Source organism: Myotis nattereri (genome assembly GCF_964212035.1).
Source record: "Myotis nattereri genome assembly, chromosome: 4".
In the NCBI taxonomy this organism is placed as follows: Eukaryota; Metazoa; Chordata; class Mammalia; order Chiroptera; family Vespertilionidae; genus Myotis; species Myotis nattereri.
In genome coordinates this window covers 5,489,061-5,503,223 of record NC_138079.1, presented here as the reverse complement: position 1 = coordinate 5,503,223, position 14,163 = coordinate 5,489,061, and the positions used below count along the sequence as shown (strand labels likewise).

The 14,163-nt window shown below is 37.0% G+C and overlaps 1 protein-coding gene across 2 annotated transcripts in view; it reads left to right on the top strand.

The window, feature by feature from the left end:
• LMBRD2 (LMBR1 domain containing 2) overlaps window positions 1–14,163 on the top strand; it is a 43,160-nt gene that overhangs the window by 6,707 nt on the left and 22,290 nt on the right. For both annotated transcript variants that reach the window (XM_081089406.1, XM_081089405.1), the window contains exons 2-7: window positions 3,576–3,811; window positions 4,066–4,163; window positions 6,231–6,326; window positions 8,843–9,010; window positions 9,339–9,549; window positions 13,319–13,393. In XM_081089406.1, the coding sequence (XP_080945532.1) occupies window positions 3,638–3,811; window positions 4,066–4,163; window positions 6,231–6,326; window positions 8,843–9,010; window positions 9,339–9,549; window positions 13,319–13,393 (822 nt within the window). In that variant the 5' untranslated portion in view covers window positions 3,576–3,637. The remainder of the gene's footprint in view (window positions 1–3,575; window positions 3,812–4,065; window positions 4,164–6,230; window positions 6,327–8,842; window positions 9,011–9,338; window positions 9,550–13,318; window positions 13,394–14,163) is intronic.

Genomic DNA, 14,163 nt, shown 5'->3' with positions numbered 1-14,163 from the left:
TGGAGTTGACCAATCTGTTTATTAGATTTTAATGAAGTTATTTTATGAATTTAATATGCAAATAACTATATCAGGTGGAGAATAAGGAGGTATCCCTAGCTTTGAGCAGGAAGTTATTCAGCTGAAATAATAAAGACAGGCTACAGGAATTCATAAGGAACCTTAGAAAGTGCTATAATTCTGGACTGCAAAAAATAATCCCTCACTTGAATTTAGGCACAAGGTCAAGATACAGACTTTAAAACTAGTATTTTCCTCATCACAGGTTAGGGAAAACCCAGTTCCTACCTCCAATTTCATGGGACCAGGCCGAACCTTGTGTCATAACAAGGCAACAGGCGTTCACCCTGAGCAGGAAGATGCTGTGGTAAACAGTAATAGACCCCGAAGGATAGCGCTACCGAAGTCCCTGGAAGTAGGCGAGCCCAGGGAGGTCAGACGAGCCTTTAAAAGCAGAGCTTTCTCCCAGCTGAGGGCGGAAGAGGAAGTCAGATTCCTAGAGTGAGAAGGACTTGAGGAGTGTTTTTTGCTGGCTCAGATACGGGCCACATGCAAAGGCTGGAATGAGATCTCGAGAGCTCAGGGCAGATGCCAACTGACAGCCCGAAAGGATCTCCGTTCTGTAACCATAAACGGAATTTGCCAGCAGCCTGAATGAACTGAGGAATGGATTCTTCCCTAGTCTCCCGAGAGGAACACAAACCTGCTGACACCTTCATTTCAAGTTGGAGAACTCAGTTGAGCCACATTGTGCCTAGATATCTGACCCACATAAACTGTGAGGTAGGTGTGTTGTTGCAAGCCAGGAGTCAGTGATTGTTCACAGCAGCAGTAGGAGACTCAGGTAACGACTATGGGAAGAGATGAAACAGATCATTTCTTTATTACTAGAATAAAAGATTCGTAATTCTGTGTATTCGTCCATAACATAAAATGCTGGTGATGAAACAGACTAAAAAAGCAGTCATAGTAAAAAAATATTAGCAAGTTCTGTGTTTATAACTGTGGTTTTGTTGTTTGTTTATGCCCTTCATCTTACCACCTATTATTGAAATCTGCATATATTTCATTGCCTTATCATTTTTATGCATGTTATGTAAAAATGTGTGGATCTAGTTTCTCAGTTAATGTTATGGTAATTTTCTAAGGTTATTAAATAATCTTAACAAGCATTTCTTATACTTCAGTAATATTCTATTTGATTCTGCCATACTTTATTTAGCATTTCCTTGATAATCTCTGATAGTGAGTCTTTTTTTCTATGATTGTTATATTCCTTGCACTGGACAATTTCAGGCAAATAAATATCTGTCAAACCCTAAGGAAATTTTCAGGTAATAATTATGTTAGATTCACATTGAATTACAATTTTTTGAAAGCTGGATCTTGAAGATGGTTATGGTTTCATCAGCACAGCCTACGTTGAGATATTGCCTAACCAACCATTTAATCTATTCTTGGCTTAAAAATAAGATCTGACTTATTTTTATTGTACTGGTGTACATTTTTTGATTTTGAAATTTTGAATAGTAGTAATGAATAGATTTTTAAGCCTTTTGAGTTGTAATAAGTATTTATAAAATCAATTTTGGAGACCAAAACAAGTTTTACATTGCCTTTGAAGTCAGCAGTAATAAAAAGTGTATATACTAAAGTAAATAGTGATGTGTGTTTTTTTTAATATATTTCATTGATTTTTTTACAGAGAGGAAGGGAGAGGAACAGAGAGTTGGAAACATCGGTGAGAGAGAAACATCGATCAGCTGCCTCCTGCACACCTCCCACTGGGGATATGCCTGCACCCAAGGTACATGCCCTTGACCGGAATCGAACCTGGGACCCTTCAGTCCGCAGGCCGATGCTCTATCCACTGAGCCAAACCGGTCAGGGCTAGTGATGTTTTTTATTCATTTATTCATTCAACAAATATTTTTTAATATTTACTACATGCCAGACACTATATTAGAGACTTGGGATATAGTACTGAATAAAATTGTCAAAGTCTGTGCTCTCATAGAATCTGTGTATGAGTGGGGAGGGGGAAGAGAGAGGGCTTATAAGGAGACAATAAATATAAAGAATATATGTTACATCAGGTGGATAAGTGCTTAGTATAAAAATATAGCAGGATATGATGATAGTGACAAAAGAGTTACAATTTTAGATATTTAAGAAAAATGAAAATTTGGTTGAAATGCACAGAGGAATAGAAAGAAACTACTTCAACAATATAAAGAAATAAGAAAATAGTTTATTAAATATCACTTTTATGTTTTTATGATTTTTTCACATAGATTTAAGTTTAGCTTGTAAAGTACCCAAACGTTCTTTGTTCTTTTTATAACTAGTTTTGGTTGGAGATGTTTGTTGATTTGAAGTATTTTATTAATTCTGCCTTATTATCTTTTGGTGGGTGACATCACAATCTTTTTTCTATGTTAATTAATGAATTAATCAATTCCTTGGAATATTTAGTTAGTCCATAGACAAACAAAAATTCCTAGCATTGATTTTACAAAGGTGAAAAGTACATATTGCCTTCAGTTAGTAAAGGTAAATTATTTTATTTTATTATTTTTTAAAAATATTTTTTTTATTGATTTCAGAAAGGAAGGGAGAGGGAGAGATAGAAACATCAATGATGAGAGAGAATCATTGATTGGCTGCTCCCTGCACACCCCCTACTGGGGATCCAGCCCAGAACCCTGGCATGTGCCCTGACCAGGAATGTGACCTCTTGATTGATGGGTTGATGCTCAACCATTGAGCAACACTGGCCGGGCAAGGTAAATTATTTTATGAGTAAATAGATAGCAGATAAACTATTTGCTTATCTCTATTAACTAAACTATTTGCTTATTATCATCAGCATTTATAATAAAAATAATTTTAATGTATGATTGTTCAATAGTCATTGATAAGTTTTTAAGCATATAAAATAAGTAAAGTAACTTTTTAAAAAGAAAATAAGATTTATATAGATATGGAAAGTGGTAAGTATATTTTGTGAAGCAGTAAAGGAATTAAGAATTTCAAGTTCTGAAAGTTTTTAGATAAGATTAGCAATAAAGAAAAATACTGTTTCAAACAAAAGAAATGTTACTTTCAAATAGTCTCTCTTCATCTCTCTTTCTTTCTCTCCCTCTTTTAGAAAATGGGTTTGGATGACTTGGAAAACTTTATTTTATAAAATATCTAACTCCCTAGGATCAGTAGTAAATTCGTATAAAATTCTCTATTAGGACTTACAACATTAAGCAGTAAGCTCCAAATGACACTGTATTGAAACTTCATAGCTAGTATTCTTAGTTTGTAATGTTTTTAGAACTAATGTAAATTTTGTTAAAATATCTTTTTTCTTGAAGATAGAACTTATGTGAAATTTCAAGATATGCTTTAAAAGTAAGATATAAGAACTTGAGAGTAGGAATTATCCTTTCTACCTTATTCGTAGTCCATTGTAAAGCCTGGCAGTTTTCCAGAGAATGTACTCATGCATTAATAAACAGTATTTAGGAAATTTTAAGTGGTTGTGCCCTATGTTAATACTGCACTTATTTATTTATTTTTCTCAGTTTACAGATATGATCCAGCCCTGTACTGAGTTACTTCGGTTAGTCGGAGTGAACGTTCAATAATGAGTGGTGCAGCCTTGGGACTCGAGATTGTTTTTGTTTTTTTTCTGGCATTATTTCTACTTCATCGATATGGAGACTTTAAGAAGCAGCACAGACTTGTAATTGTCGGAACACTGCTAGCTTGGTATCTCTGCTTTCTTATTGTCTTCATTCTGCCTCTGGACGTTAGTACGGTAAGAGGTGAAGCTGATTTTCACAATTTAAAAGACAATTGTAATCATACAGCCTGTTTGAGAGATGTTAGAGCCAAGACTACTAAATTATGTAAGGTTATACTTATTTTCAATTTAAACGTTATGTGAATTCGATCACTAAAAAGCCTAGCCAGGGAGATCATTTGGGTAGATAGGTTAGTACACTCCAATATCCCGGAAGTTCGTGGTAACCTTTTGATTTTCATTTTTAAACCATGTATTTGTTGCTTTAGACAATATACAACCGGTGCAAGCATGCCGCTGCCAACTCAAGCCCCCCTGAGAACAGCAACATCACAGGCGTGTACGCCACGGCCACCCCAGCTCCCAGGTATTCTTTCTTTTTCTCTCCTTCCCTTTCTACCGCCCTCCCTCCCTCCCTCCCTTCTTTCCTTGCTTTCTTCCTTACATATTGTAGAAGGCAAATTGTTCAAAAATTGTTAGTGTTTACCATCTGTATTTTACATTTATAAAAGTTTATTCTCATTCTTTACTCACCCCCTCCTCCCACCACCATCCTTTGCTGGTAGACTTTTATTTACGTCGTATTTTGCTTAAATTTAAATGTCACATCAATTGTAAATGTTTATTGTTGTGCACAAGGCCTTTCAGTAGATGCTAATGAGAAACTCAGAGAAGGCCTGATTTTTTATTCCGGCTTCAGCCCCTTTTAGAATGTGATTTCCAAAAGCTATTTTTCATCTCAGCTGCTCTCGGTTCTAAAAAATGGGGCATGCATTTTCTCTTTTGCCTAATATGCAAGGTCGAGTATTAAAGGACAAGAAGGTAATTCTATATGTGGGATATTTCTTTCATATAGCACATCATTTGAAATCATTGGAGTTTTAGACTGAAAATGAATAAAATTCAAATTATCAAAAGGTTTTATTGAATTCATATTAATTTTCCAAGCAAAAAAACTAGTGTCTTTTTGTGTATGTGTGTGTATGTTTACCTTCAACTCTAAGATGAATTTTTTATTTCAAAAAATGTTAAACATGTTTTTACAAATGGGTCTTATTGAGAAAATTATGTGGAAGGTAGGAGAGATGTATATGTTTATGCCTGTATTGCATACTTTTTTCAACCCACAAGATACACTATTGAAGAGAATCTAAAAACATGTGGCCAGTATTAAAGTAGATGGTGGCTCATAGGACAAAAACACATTTAATTGTAAAAGATAAAATCCAGCAGAGAAATCGCATAATAGAAAAGACAAAGAATGGCAGGCTTTCTTAGGAAAATATTTTAGCGTAACATTAGTTTCTCATCATTGATTTCAGTGTTGCCTTCTAATTTTTGCACTGAAAATTGTCAGCGCTCTTCTGCTCGTAGCAGTTACCTTCCCGAAAGAATTACACAACTGGCTAAACATGGCTAACTCCCAGCAGCATGGGTAGTGTACTGTTCAAGTGCACACTGGCTCAGAGTGAAAGCTAATAAATGTTGACTGTGTTTTTTGCCAATGCTCTAAGGAGTATTTGCATGCTTCTTTGTGTGACTTTTATTTTATTTTTTAAATCTAACTCGAATAAGGGTAAATTTAAAATGTAGGCACTTGCCTTTGAAGCATCATGAAAAATTGGACATAGATCAGCAGCAGTTGTGCATATCGAAAGCCCTGGGACTAAAGGGTACCCTTACAGTCTACTCTAGGAAGACTGTTAATGGAAGGATCTATGGCAGTGATGGCGAACCTTTTGAGCTCGGCGAGTCAGCATTTTGAAAAACCCTAACTTAACTCTGATATTTGCAACCATAGTAAAACAAAGCCTTATATTTTTGATATTTATTTTATATATTTAAATGCCATTTAACAAAGAAAAATTAACCAAAAAAATGAGTTTGCGTGTCACCTCTGACACGTGTGCCATAGGTTCGCCATCACTGATCTATGGTCAGATACACGTATCGTCAGAAAATTCCAATTGAATGGTGTATAGATGCTGGCATGTGTCTCCATAGGAGTTATGCCAGAGTAACTGATTAGTTAGCATTTCAGTTTCCAGGAATTAAACACCCAATGTCTTTCTCTTCCCCACTCCCCTTCCCCAAAATAACCAGCCCCACAAATGGAGTGAGTGTGTATTTTAAAGGTAATCATCAGTATTTAAAGGAATCATACCAGAGATTTAATTTCACAATGCATTTGTTCTGAAATACCGTTGCATTATTAGTCTATTGGGTGAACATTGTGTCCCAAACTGTTTTGTTCCTGTTGTGTGTGTCTGTTTAGTTTGACAATTAGCTTTGAATTTTATATAAAAATCTACAAGTTAGAGTCAGTAATTTAAAATCTGAATGCAAATAAACTTTGCCATATACAAATTAATTGTATAATTCATTTAATTAGTCATCATTTATGATTAATTTGCTTTAAATTGTTATCAAACAGTCCACATCCGTGTTTCAAGCCATGGAGTTACATTCCTGATGGAATCATGCCAATTTTCTGGAGGGTAGTATACTGGACATCGCAGTTTTTAACATGGTAAGTGGTAGTGAAGGATAAAATTTTTAAGATATTGGCTAGAGTAAAATGAAAAGTGATTATTTTTCATTGAACCTTCATATTTTAGGATTTACTCATGTTACTTATTTTTTTCCTTAAATTTTTTTCCTTTCCCTTTCTGCTTGTTTAAGTCTTTCCCATCTGAAAAGAAAAGAAATGAAAAGAAAAACACAAACAATAAATAGGAACTAGAAAGAATAATTTTCCTTGTCACTATTCCCTTCTAGTTATTGCTTTCTCTCTTGGCCTTCTCTATCCATTTCACTCTGTTTCTAGCCCCATTGTTGTGTGAAACTGCTCTTGGGGAGGCCATCATCACCCTCTGCTTAGCCCAGCCTTCTGCATTTCCTTCCTGGGCTCCACTTCTGTGTCCATTTCCTAAATGTTAATGTCCCCTAGGGTCCCGCATGTGGTCATCGTGTTACCTGACTCTGTCTGCATAGCTCTAATTATAGCCATGGTCTCATTGACCTGCGATGCGTTCCAAATCTTTTTTTTCTACCTGCTAGAGCTTTGTCCTTCGGCTCTGCTGCACACTCACACTTCACTGCCTACTGAACATTTAAAAAAGTCGGCAGGCAACTGAGCTCTAAAGCGAGAGGTCTTAAACATCCAAGAGCAAACCCACGCCGCAGGGGAGAGTCGTGCCCCTGTAAATTGATGCTCAGTGAACGCAGCCGGGCCCTCAGCGTTGCCAGACTTTGTTCCTTTGTTTCTCCAGTCTGCTTGCTCTTCTCACAACAGATCTTTCCAGTCGTTTCCAGCCTCTGCTGTCCCCTGTGACTCTCTCATATCCTAGAAACATTGCCTTCTCTCCTTGACCATCTTTACTATCAACCTCACAGTAAAGATAAAAGCCATCAGATGGCAGCTCTTTTAGCTTCTCACCAACAAATGTACCCACTCCTCTCCCCATCCTTCCTTCCCCACTCTTAACATTAATCCCTCTTCCTGAAATACGGACCCATTCCCTCCAGCTCCTGTTACCTGTACTCACCTGTGCTTGGCAAAGCATGCACAGTTCTCTCACCTTTAACAAATAAAAAATAAACAAACAAACAAAAAGTTCCTCAAACCCTCTCCAACTTTCTGTCTTCCACCTTAATGATTTATTCCTTACAGCAGTTATATTTTTTTGGAGACTGTGTAATTGAAGTATAAATTAGTGTAGAAAACTGCACAGGTTTTGTTTGGTTTGACTTTTTTTCAAAGTGAACACAGCCGTGTAGCCAGCACTCAGATGACAATAAAGAACATTGACCAACTCCCCAGAAGCTTCCCTCATACCCGCCCCTCCCCAGGCTTACCCTCCCGAAGAGAACCATGATTCTGACTTCCCTCACCAGGGATGAGTTCTGCCTGTTTTTGAGCTTAGAAACAGAAGTATACAGTATACATTTGCCTCTCATTTTGCTTATATATTTGGAAGATTCTTTTCTGTTGTGTGATGTGTACTAGTATTCTTTTTCATTTCTATAAAATATTCCATTTTATGAATATATCATCGTTTATCCTACCCAGCCCAAACTTCTTAAATGAATTAGTGTGATTTAGTGCCTCCATTTGCTCACTGCTTGCTCTTTCCTCAATTCACTGAGCTCTTTTCTGCCCCCATTTTTCTACTCACACACACATTTCTTAATTTTCCTGACCTCTCGGCAGCATTTGAGTCTGTTGTTTTCCCTCCACTGTAAAACGTGCTCCTCCTGGTTTCTGCGCCGCACATACTCCTCGTTTTCTTTCATGCCTTTCTGCTGTTCTTGCTGAGTCTCCTTTGCTGGCCTCCCCTCTTCTTGCCTTTCTACCCTCCTTTAAAACTAGGTACTGCTCAGGGGTCAGCTTCGGTCCTTTGCTCCTCAGTCTCCATACTCGCCCTTCCAGAACTCATGTACTGATGTTACTTCGGTACCGTTGATATGGTGAGGACTCTGAATCTATTTGTATTTCTAATCCTGCTCCTGAATTAAGAAGCTGGATAGCCAACTACTTCCTGTGCAGCTCCTTGGGGATGTGTCCTAGGAACTTCAAAATCAGTGTATTGACAACGAGTCTTCTCCTCTCCTGTTCTTTACCACAAAAATAGTTCCCGTTTTGTTTCTCTTAAGTGCATTCTGCATGTTGAAGCCTTATCAGTGTTTAGGAAACTAAATTTGATCATGTCTCCTTTCAGTTCAAGAAAATGGTTACTCTTTACTCTTTGGATGTAGTCCAAACTCTTCATAAAGGCTTTCAAGCCTTTGTATTAGACTCATCATAAATCGCTCACTGTTATATCTTCTGCTGGTTACTGTGGCCTCCGTTGTTGCCAGGAATGTGCTCTGTTCTCCCCTGTATTTAATATTACAAAAATATTCAAGTTTGTTTGGTATTAATGATTACTCAAAATCATATTTGTGAAAAGAACTATACACCAAAATTAAATTCACATATTTCTGGTATTTGAAATTACAAAGACATATCAAGTGTTTTTAATCATATTTTTTCCAACTGTCTAGGATTCTCTTACCTTTTATGCAGTCATATGCAAGATCAGGAGGGTTCTCCATCACTGGGAAGATCAAAACCGCACTGATTGAGAATGCGATCTATTATGGCACCTACTTGCTGATTTTTGGAGCATTTCTAATTTATGTAGCTGTAAACCCACACTTGCACTTAGAATGGTAAGAAACATTGTTTCTGTGTGTATTTCCATTTTATAAAATTTTTATCTCATAGTTGTAGGTGTAAACACATTTCATCAAGAAACACAACAAATTATGTGCTTTATAGATTCCTCAAAAAGAATATCTGAATAATCCATATTACTAAGAAGAAAAATATGGAATAACATCCACTATTAGTTGAGGATTTGAAGGTCTAATTTTTTCATATAAAATGTTAGCCATCCTTTAGGGTAATTGTTCTCTGAAAAACTATTTAACACTAGTTAGTTTCATTCTACTGTTTTGTTGGGAAATTTATCACAGCTCTCTGCTTCTGTCCTCTTAGGAACCAGCTTCAGACGATTGGGATCGCTGCTGCAAACACATGGGGTCTATTTCTTCTTGTGTTATTGTTGGGGTATGGCTTGGTGGAAATCCCTCGGTCATACTGGAATGGAGCAAAAAGAGGTTATCTACTGATGAAAACGTATTTTAAGGCAGCCAAATTGATGACAGAGAAAGCAGATGCAGAAGAGACTTTAGAAGATGTCATGGAGGTAAGAAGTTTAAACCTTGCAATCCACAGCATGCTGCATCTCCTTTTGGATACACCGTTAGTTTGTTGTTCTTGTTGTTAGCATACGGATGGATGTTAGACTTAAATTTTGTTCTTTATTTTTTAAAATATATTTTTATTGATTTCAGAGAGGAAAGGAGAGGGAGAGATAGGAACATCAATGATGAGAGAGAATCATTGACTGGCTGCCTCCTGCATGCCCCCTACTGGAGATTGAGCCCACAACCTGGGCATGTGCCCTGACAGGGAATCAAACCATGACCTCCTGGTTCATAGGTTGACACTCAACCACTGAGCCATGCCACCCAGGCCTCTGACCCCTACTCTTAACCACTGCATTCATTGCCTCTTTTCTCTTTAAGCACATTATTCCCAAGCTCTTGCAATGCTCTTTTCTCCACTCTCTTCAGCTAATTCCTACTTCATTCTCCATTTGGATACTAACTATCCAGCATTGGAGAACTGTACAGTCCTTTATATTATACTAGAGGCCCAATGCACGAAATTCGTGCAAGAGTAGGCCTTCCTTCCCCCGGCTGCCAGCAGGCACCCAGGACCCGGGCTTCCCTCACAGCCCTGGCTGTATTGGAAGGTCATCCGGAAGGATGTGCGGTCTAATTAGTGTATTATGCTTTTATTATTATAGATGGTGAATGTGATGTGAATTATACAAAGGAAATGCTCTAGTATAGAGAGGTCTCACTTCTGAATAGTGATCAGAGGAGGCGTGAAATATGAGCTGGGCCAGGAAGGATGAGTATAATATTCTATAACTGGCAGCATCCTGGTTAGATATCAGGAGGTTTTAAAACCACATTAATTGAGCGTAAGGTTTGTGTTGGTTAGATCAAGCTTGTAAGGTTTGAAAAACACGTTGCAGGTAGCAGGGCCTTGACTGTCACACTGAAAAGTCCAGACCATATATATATTTTTTTAATTAAATCTTTATTGTTCAGATTATTACATTTGTTCCTCTAAAATATATTTTATTGGGTTTTTTTTTGTTTTTGTTTTTTTACAGAGAGGAAGGGAGAGGGATAGGGAGTTAGAAACATCAATGAGAGAGAAACATCGATCAGCTGCCTCCTGCACACTCCCTACGGGGGATGTGCCCACAACCAAGGTACATGCCCTTGACCGGAATCGAACCTGGGACCCTTGAGTCCACAGGCCGACGCTCTATCCACTGAGCCAAACCAGTTAGGGCCAGACCATATTTTGAAAGCAGTGAGGAATCGTTGCACCTTGCAAGCAGGGAGGAGACATGATCCTGCGGTGTAGGGTGGCCAGTCTGGTGGAGGTGTGCAGAGTAGAGCATGGAACAAGAATATGAATATGTGTCGTGTACTTGGAGGGAAAGCACACTGGTTCGAATACAGTCAGTCACCTGTTGTTTTATAATTAGTGATTATGTTTGTCAGCTACCTATAAAATCTTCCAAACGCAGTTTTATAAAGACCAGTTTAGTGTTTTTATGTTTCTCTCTGAAGTGAATGTATACTACATTCGTGTGTGTATTATTCTCTTTGAAGCATTAATAAAATTTATAAGCCATGTCAAACTATTCAAAGGGTATTTGCTACCTGGCCAAAGAAGTCACTTCTACCTTTTGTCATTTTTCAAGGAAGCGGATTTGGGAGAGGGAACAACAGCTACTTATTTCTGCTGAAAATTGCCTGTTAGCCTGACTTCATGCATGTTGTCTGGCCTGCGTAGTAAAGAATCGATTAGGCACAGTAATGACAGAGCTCAAAGTTATGTTATTTTATGTGAAGAAAATAAGCTAATATTTCAAATACCTTCCACACTTTGTAAAAACTATAAACTTTTGAAGGAAACTCACTTCTGTAACAAATATAGGAAATACCCATAGTTAACTGTTTCAGTACTTACTGTGGTTTAATATGATGAAAGAATGTAAAGGAAATATGTAATATTTCAGATGTAAATATATAACTAGTTCATATTCAAGTTTTACTAACAAGTCAAGAAAACTTTAAGGCAGCGTAGTAATGAAAAATTGTAATATAATGATGCTTCCGGCACCTTTTAAAAACCCAAGTCTCATCTCATTACCCTGTGTTTAGCCCTTACTCATTGATCTCAAAATAAAGTGTCATTGAGGACAGCAGAAGTGCTTTGCTGGAGTCACTCTTCAGCAGGCCCAGTGCTTCTCAGGCCCTCACTCTTCCTGTCCCCGAGGCCACACTGGACTCCTGGTTCCTTGAAACTGTTCCTTTCTCCTTCAAGGCCTCCGTACATGCTGCCCCTCTGTGTGGACTATCCTTGCCCCTTCCTTTGATGGGCTGATGCCTACTCATGCTTCTTATATAATAATCAGTCCATCATAAATTATACAGCAGTCTCCTCCCCATTCCTGTTTGAATAATGCTTTTTCAAGCTCATTTAGCTCGACAGGAGCAGTGTCCTTCGATATGGATTATTCATAGGGTCTGCATGTGTAAAGTTTTGATGGGTGTTTCTAAATTACCTCCCACATTTTACTGTGTATAGGGAGGCTGGTTTCCCCACATATTTTTATGATTTTGTGAGAAAATCATTCTCATTTTAAAATTCATAATTGTTTTTAGTGAGCTCGAATATCTTTTCCGGCATTTATCAGCCTATTGCATTTCTTCTGCATTCTTCCATTTTCCTGTTGATTTGCAAGCACTCTCCCTATATTAATGATAGTAATTTTTTGTCATATAAGTCACAAATATTTTTTCATAACTTTATATGCCAGATGGTTTTCCTGCTTCCAGTATTGTATCCCTTAAGGCCATTCTCTACCCGACAATCAGAATGTTCTTTTTAATTTTCTGCTTGGTTCTTCCTTGATTCCCAGCCTTTGTACATGCTGTTTATTCTATCTAGAACAGTGGTTCCAACTTTTACAAAATGTTATTAAAATTATAGAATATTATGATTCTCTTAGAACTATTGGTTCTAAAGATTCCTTTCCCTAACCCCTTTATGCCTTTCATACTCATAAAATTGCTTATTTAATTATTTTATCACTAGACTCTGATCTTAGTCAAACAGCTATGACTCCATGTCTTCCCACCCCACTCTCTGGTGTGGGATGTGGTGACCTTACACATTGCACAGTGCTGGCCTGTAGTGTGCTCTTGATAGACAGACATGGGGTGAATCATGAGCTGTGTGCTCTCCCACTGGAAAGGAGTGGGTGCTCTGTGACATCGGGACCTGTTCTGCTGCCTCTGGTTTCTTCACTGTATTTTAGATAATGAGATAATTAAGTTGATAAGCAAGGTAAAGGAGCATAGTCCTTTTCTTTCGGGACTCAAAGTTTGTTTAATCCTTCATGACTTTTTTATGATGTTTATTCATCTTTGTGTGCCAAGTAAGAAAATGATAAGAGAGTAAACCTAGAAGATAGTAGGAAGTGTGAGGATATACAGAGAACTATTATACCAGGTGGAGCAAAAGTAGGTTTACAGTTGTGAGTATGTGAAACAGTTTTGTATTATTATTAATTAATTATTGTATTAAACTCACAGCTGAAACCTACTTTTGCCCCACTTCGTGTAACTTTGTATGTATTTTTACTTGTGTTCTTAAGAACTTTTATTCAGTGCGTGGAACTTCATGTAAATGCTAAATACTTTGAATTGAAGTTAAACTTATGAGAATATATATATTTATATGGTACCTAGAGCATTCTGATTTGAAACAGCCAATGTATAAAAATGGAAATATTTTCATTTTTCTCACTATTTGTACAGGAGGTTCGTAAAGTGAATGAAAGCATCAAGTATAACCACCCATTGAGAAAATGTGTTGACACAATACTTAAAAAGGTAATTAATCATATAGGCATCTATTTTCCTTTGAAATATAACTTTTTATAATAAAAACATCAGGAAAGTATGAAAACAGCCTATGACTGAAGTCTTTGCAACTGCTTTTCATTTTCATGGAAATACTGACCATAAATCAGTAGTAATGTGTACACAGAATTTGTTCCTTTGCATTACAAGTTTAACATTATTGGCAATGTTTTGCTTTGAAATGCGGATATAGAGGTTACATTTAGTAATGTATGAGAAACAACTGCCATAGCACAGTGATGAAGTGTCATTGAATGTGGTCACTAAAGGCATGTCTCCTGTAAGAAAATAAGTGAGGGTCTTAATAATCTGTTTTGATCAGCTTCCTAAAATAAATGACATATTTAACACGATATATAAGAAGCCACACAATTAAGATTTTACTGTATTGTTATTGCACTAAGAGTACTCATGTACTTTCAAAAATGATTATTCAACACATAAGTTCCCCAAATATCTTCTCTACAGCTACAGAACCACTGAACTATCTCTTTTCCTATAGGCTAAATTTATTATACTGAGTATTAGCTAGTGTTCTGTTGGCTAAGATAATAGTCATGAGAATCAATTCTCTAATCATTCCTCTCATATTTGATACTTTTTGGGACCTATTCAGAGAAGTTAACTAACTTGTCCAAGTTCGTATAGATAATAGGTGACTAATAGCAGGGCAGATAACTCTAAGGCATGTATTTGTTTCTCTCTACCATTCTTTTCAAAAATTCAACATCTTGGATTTT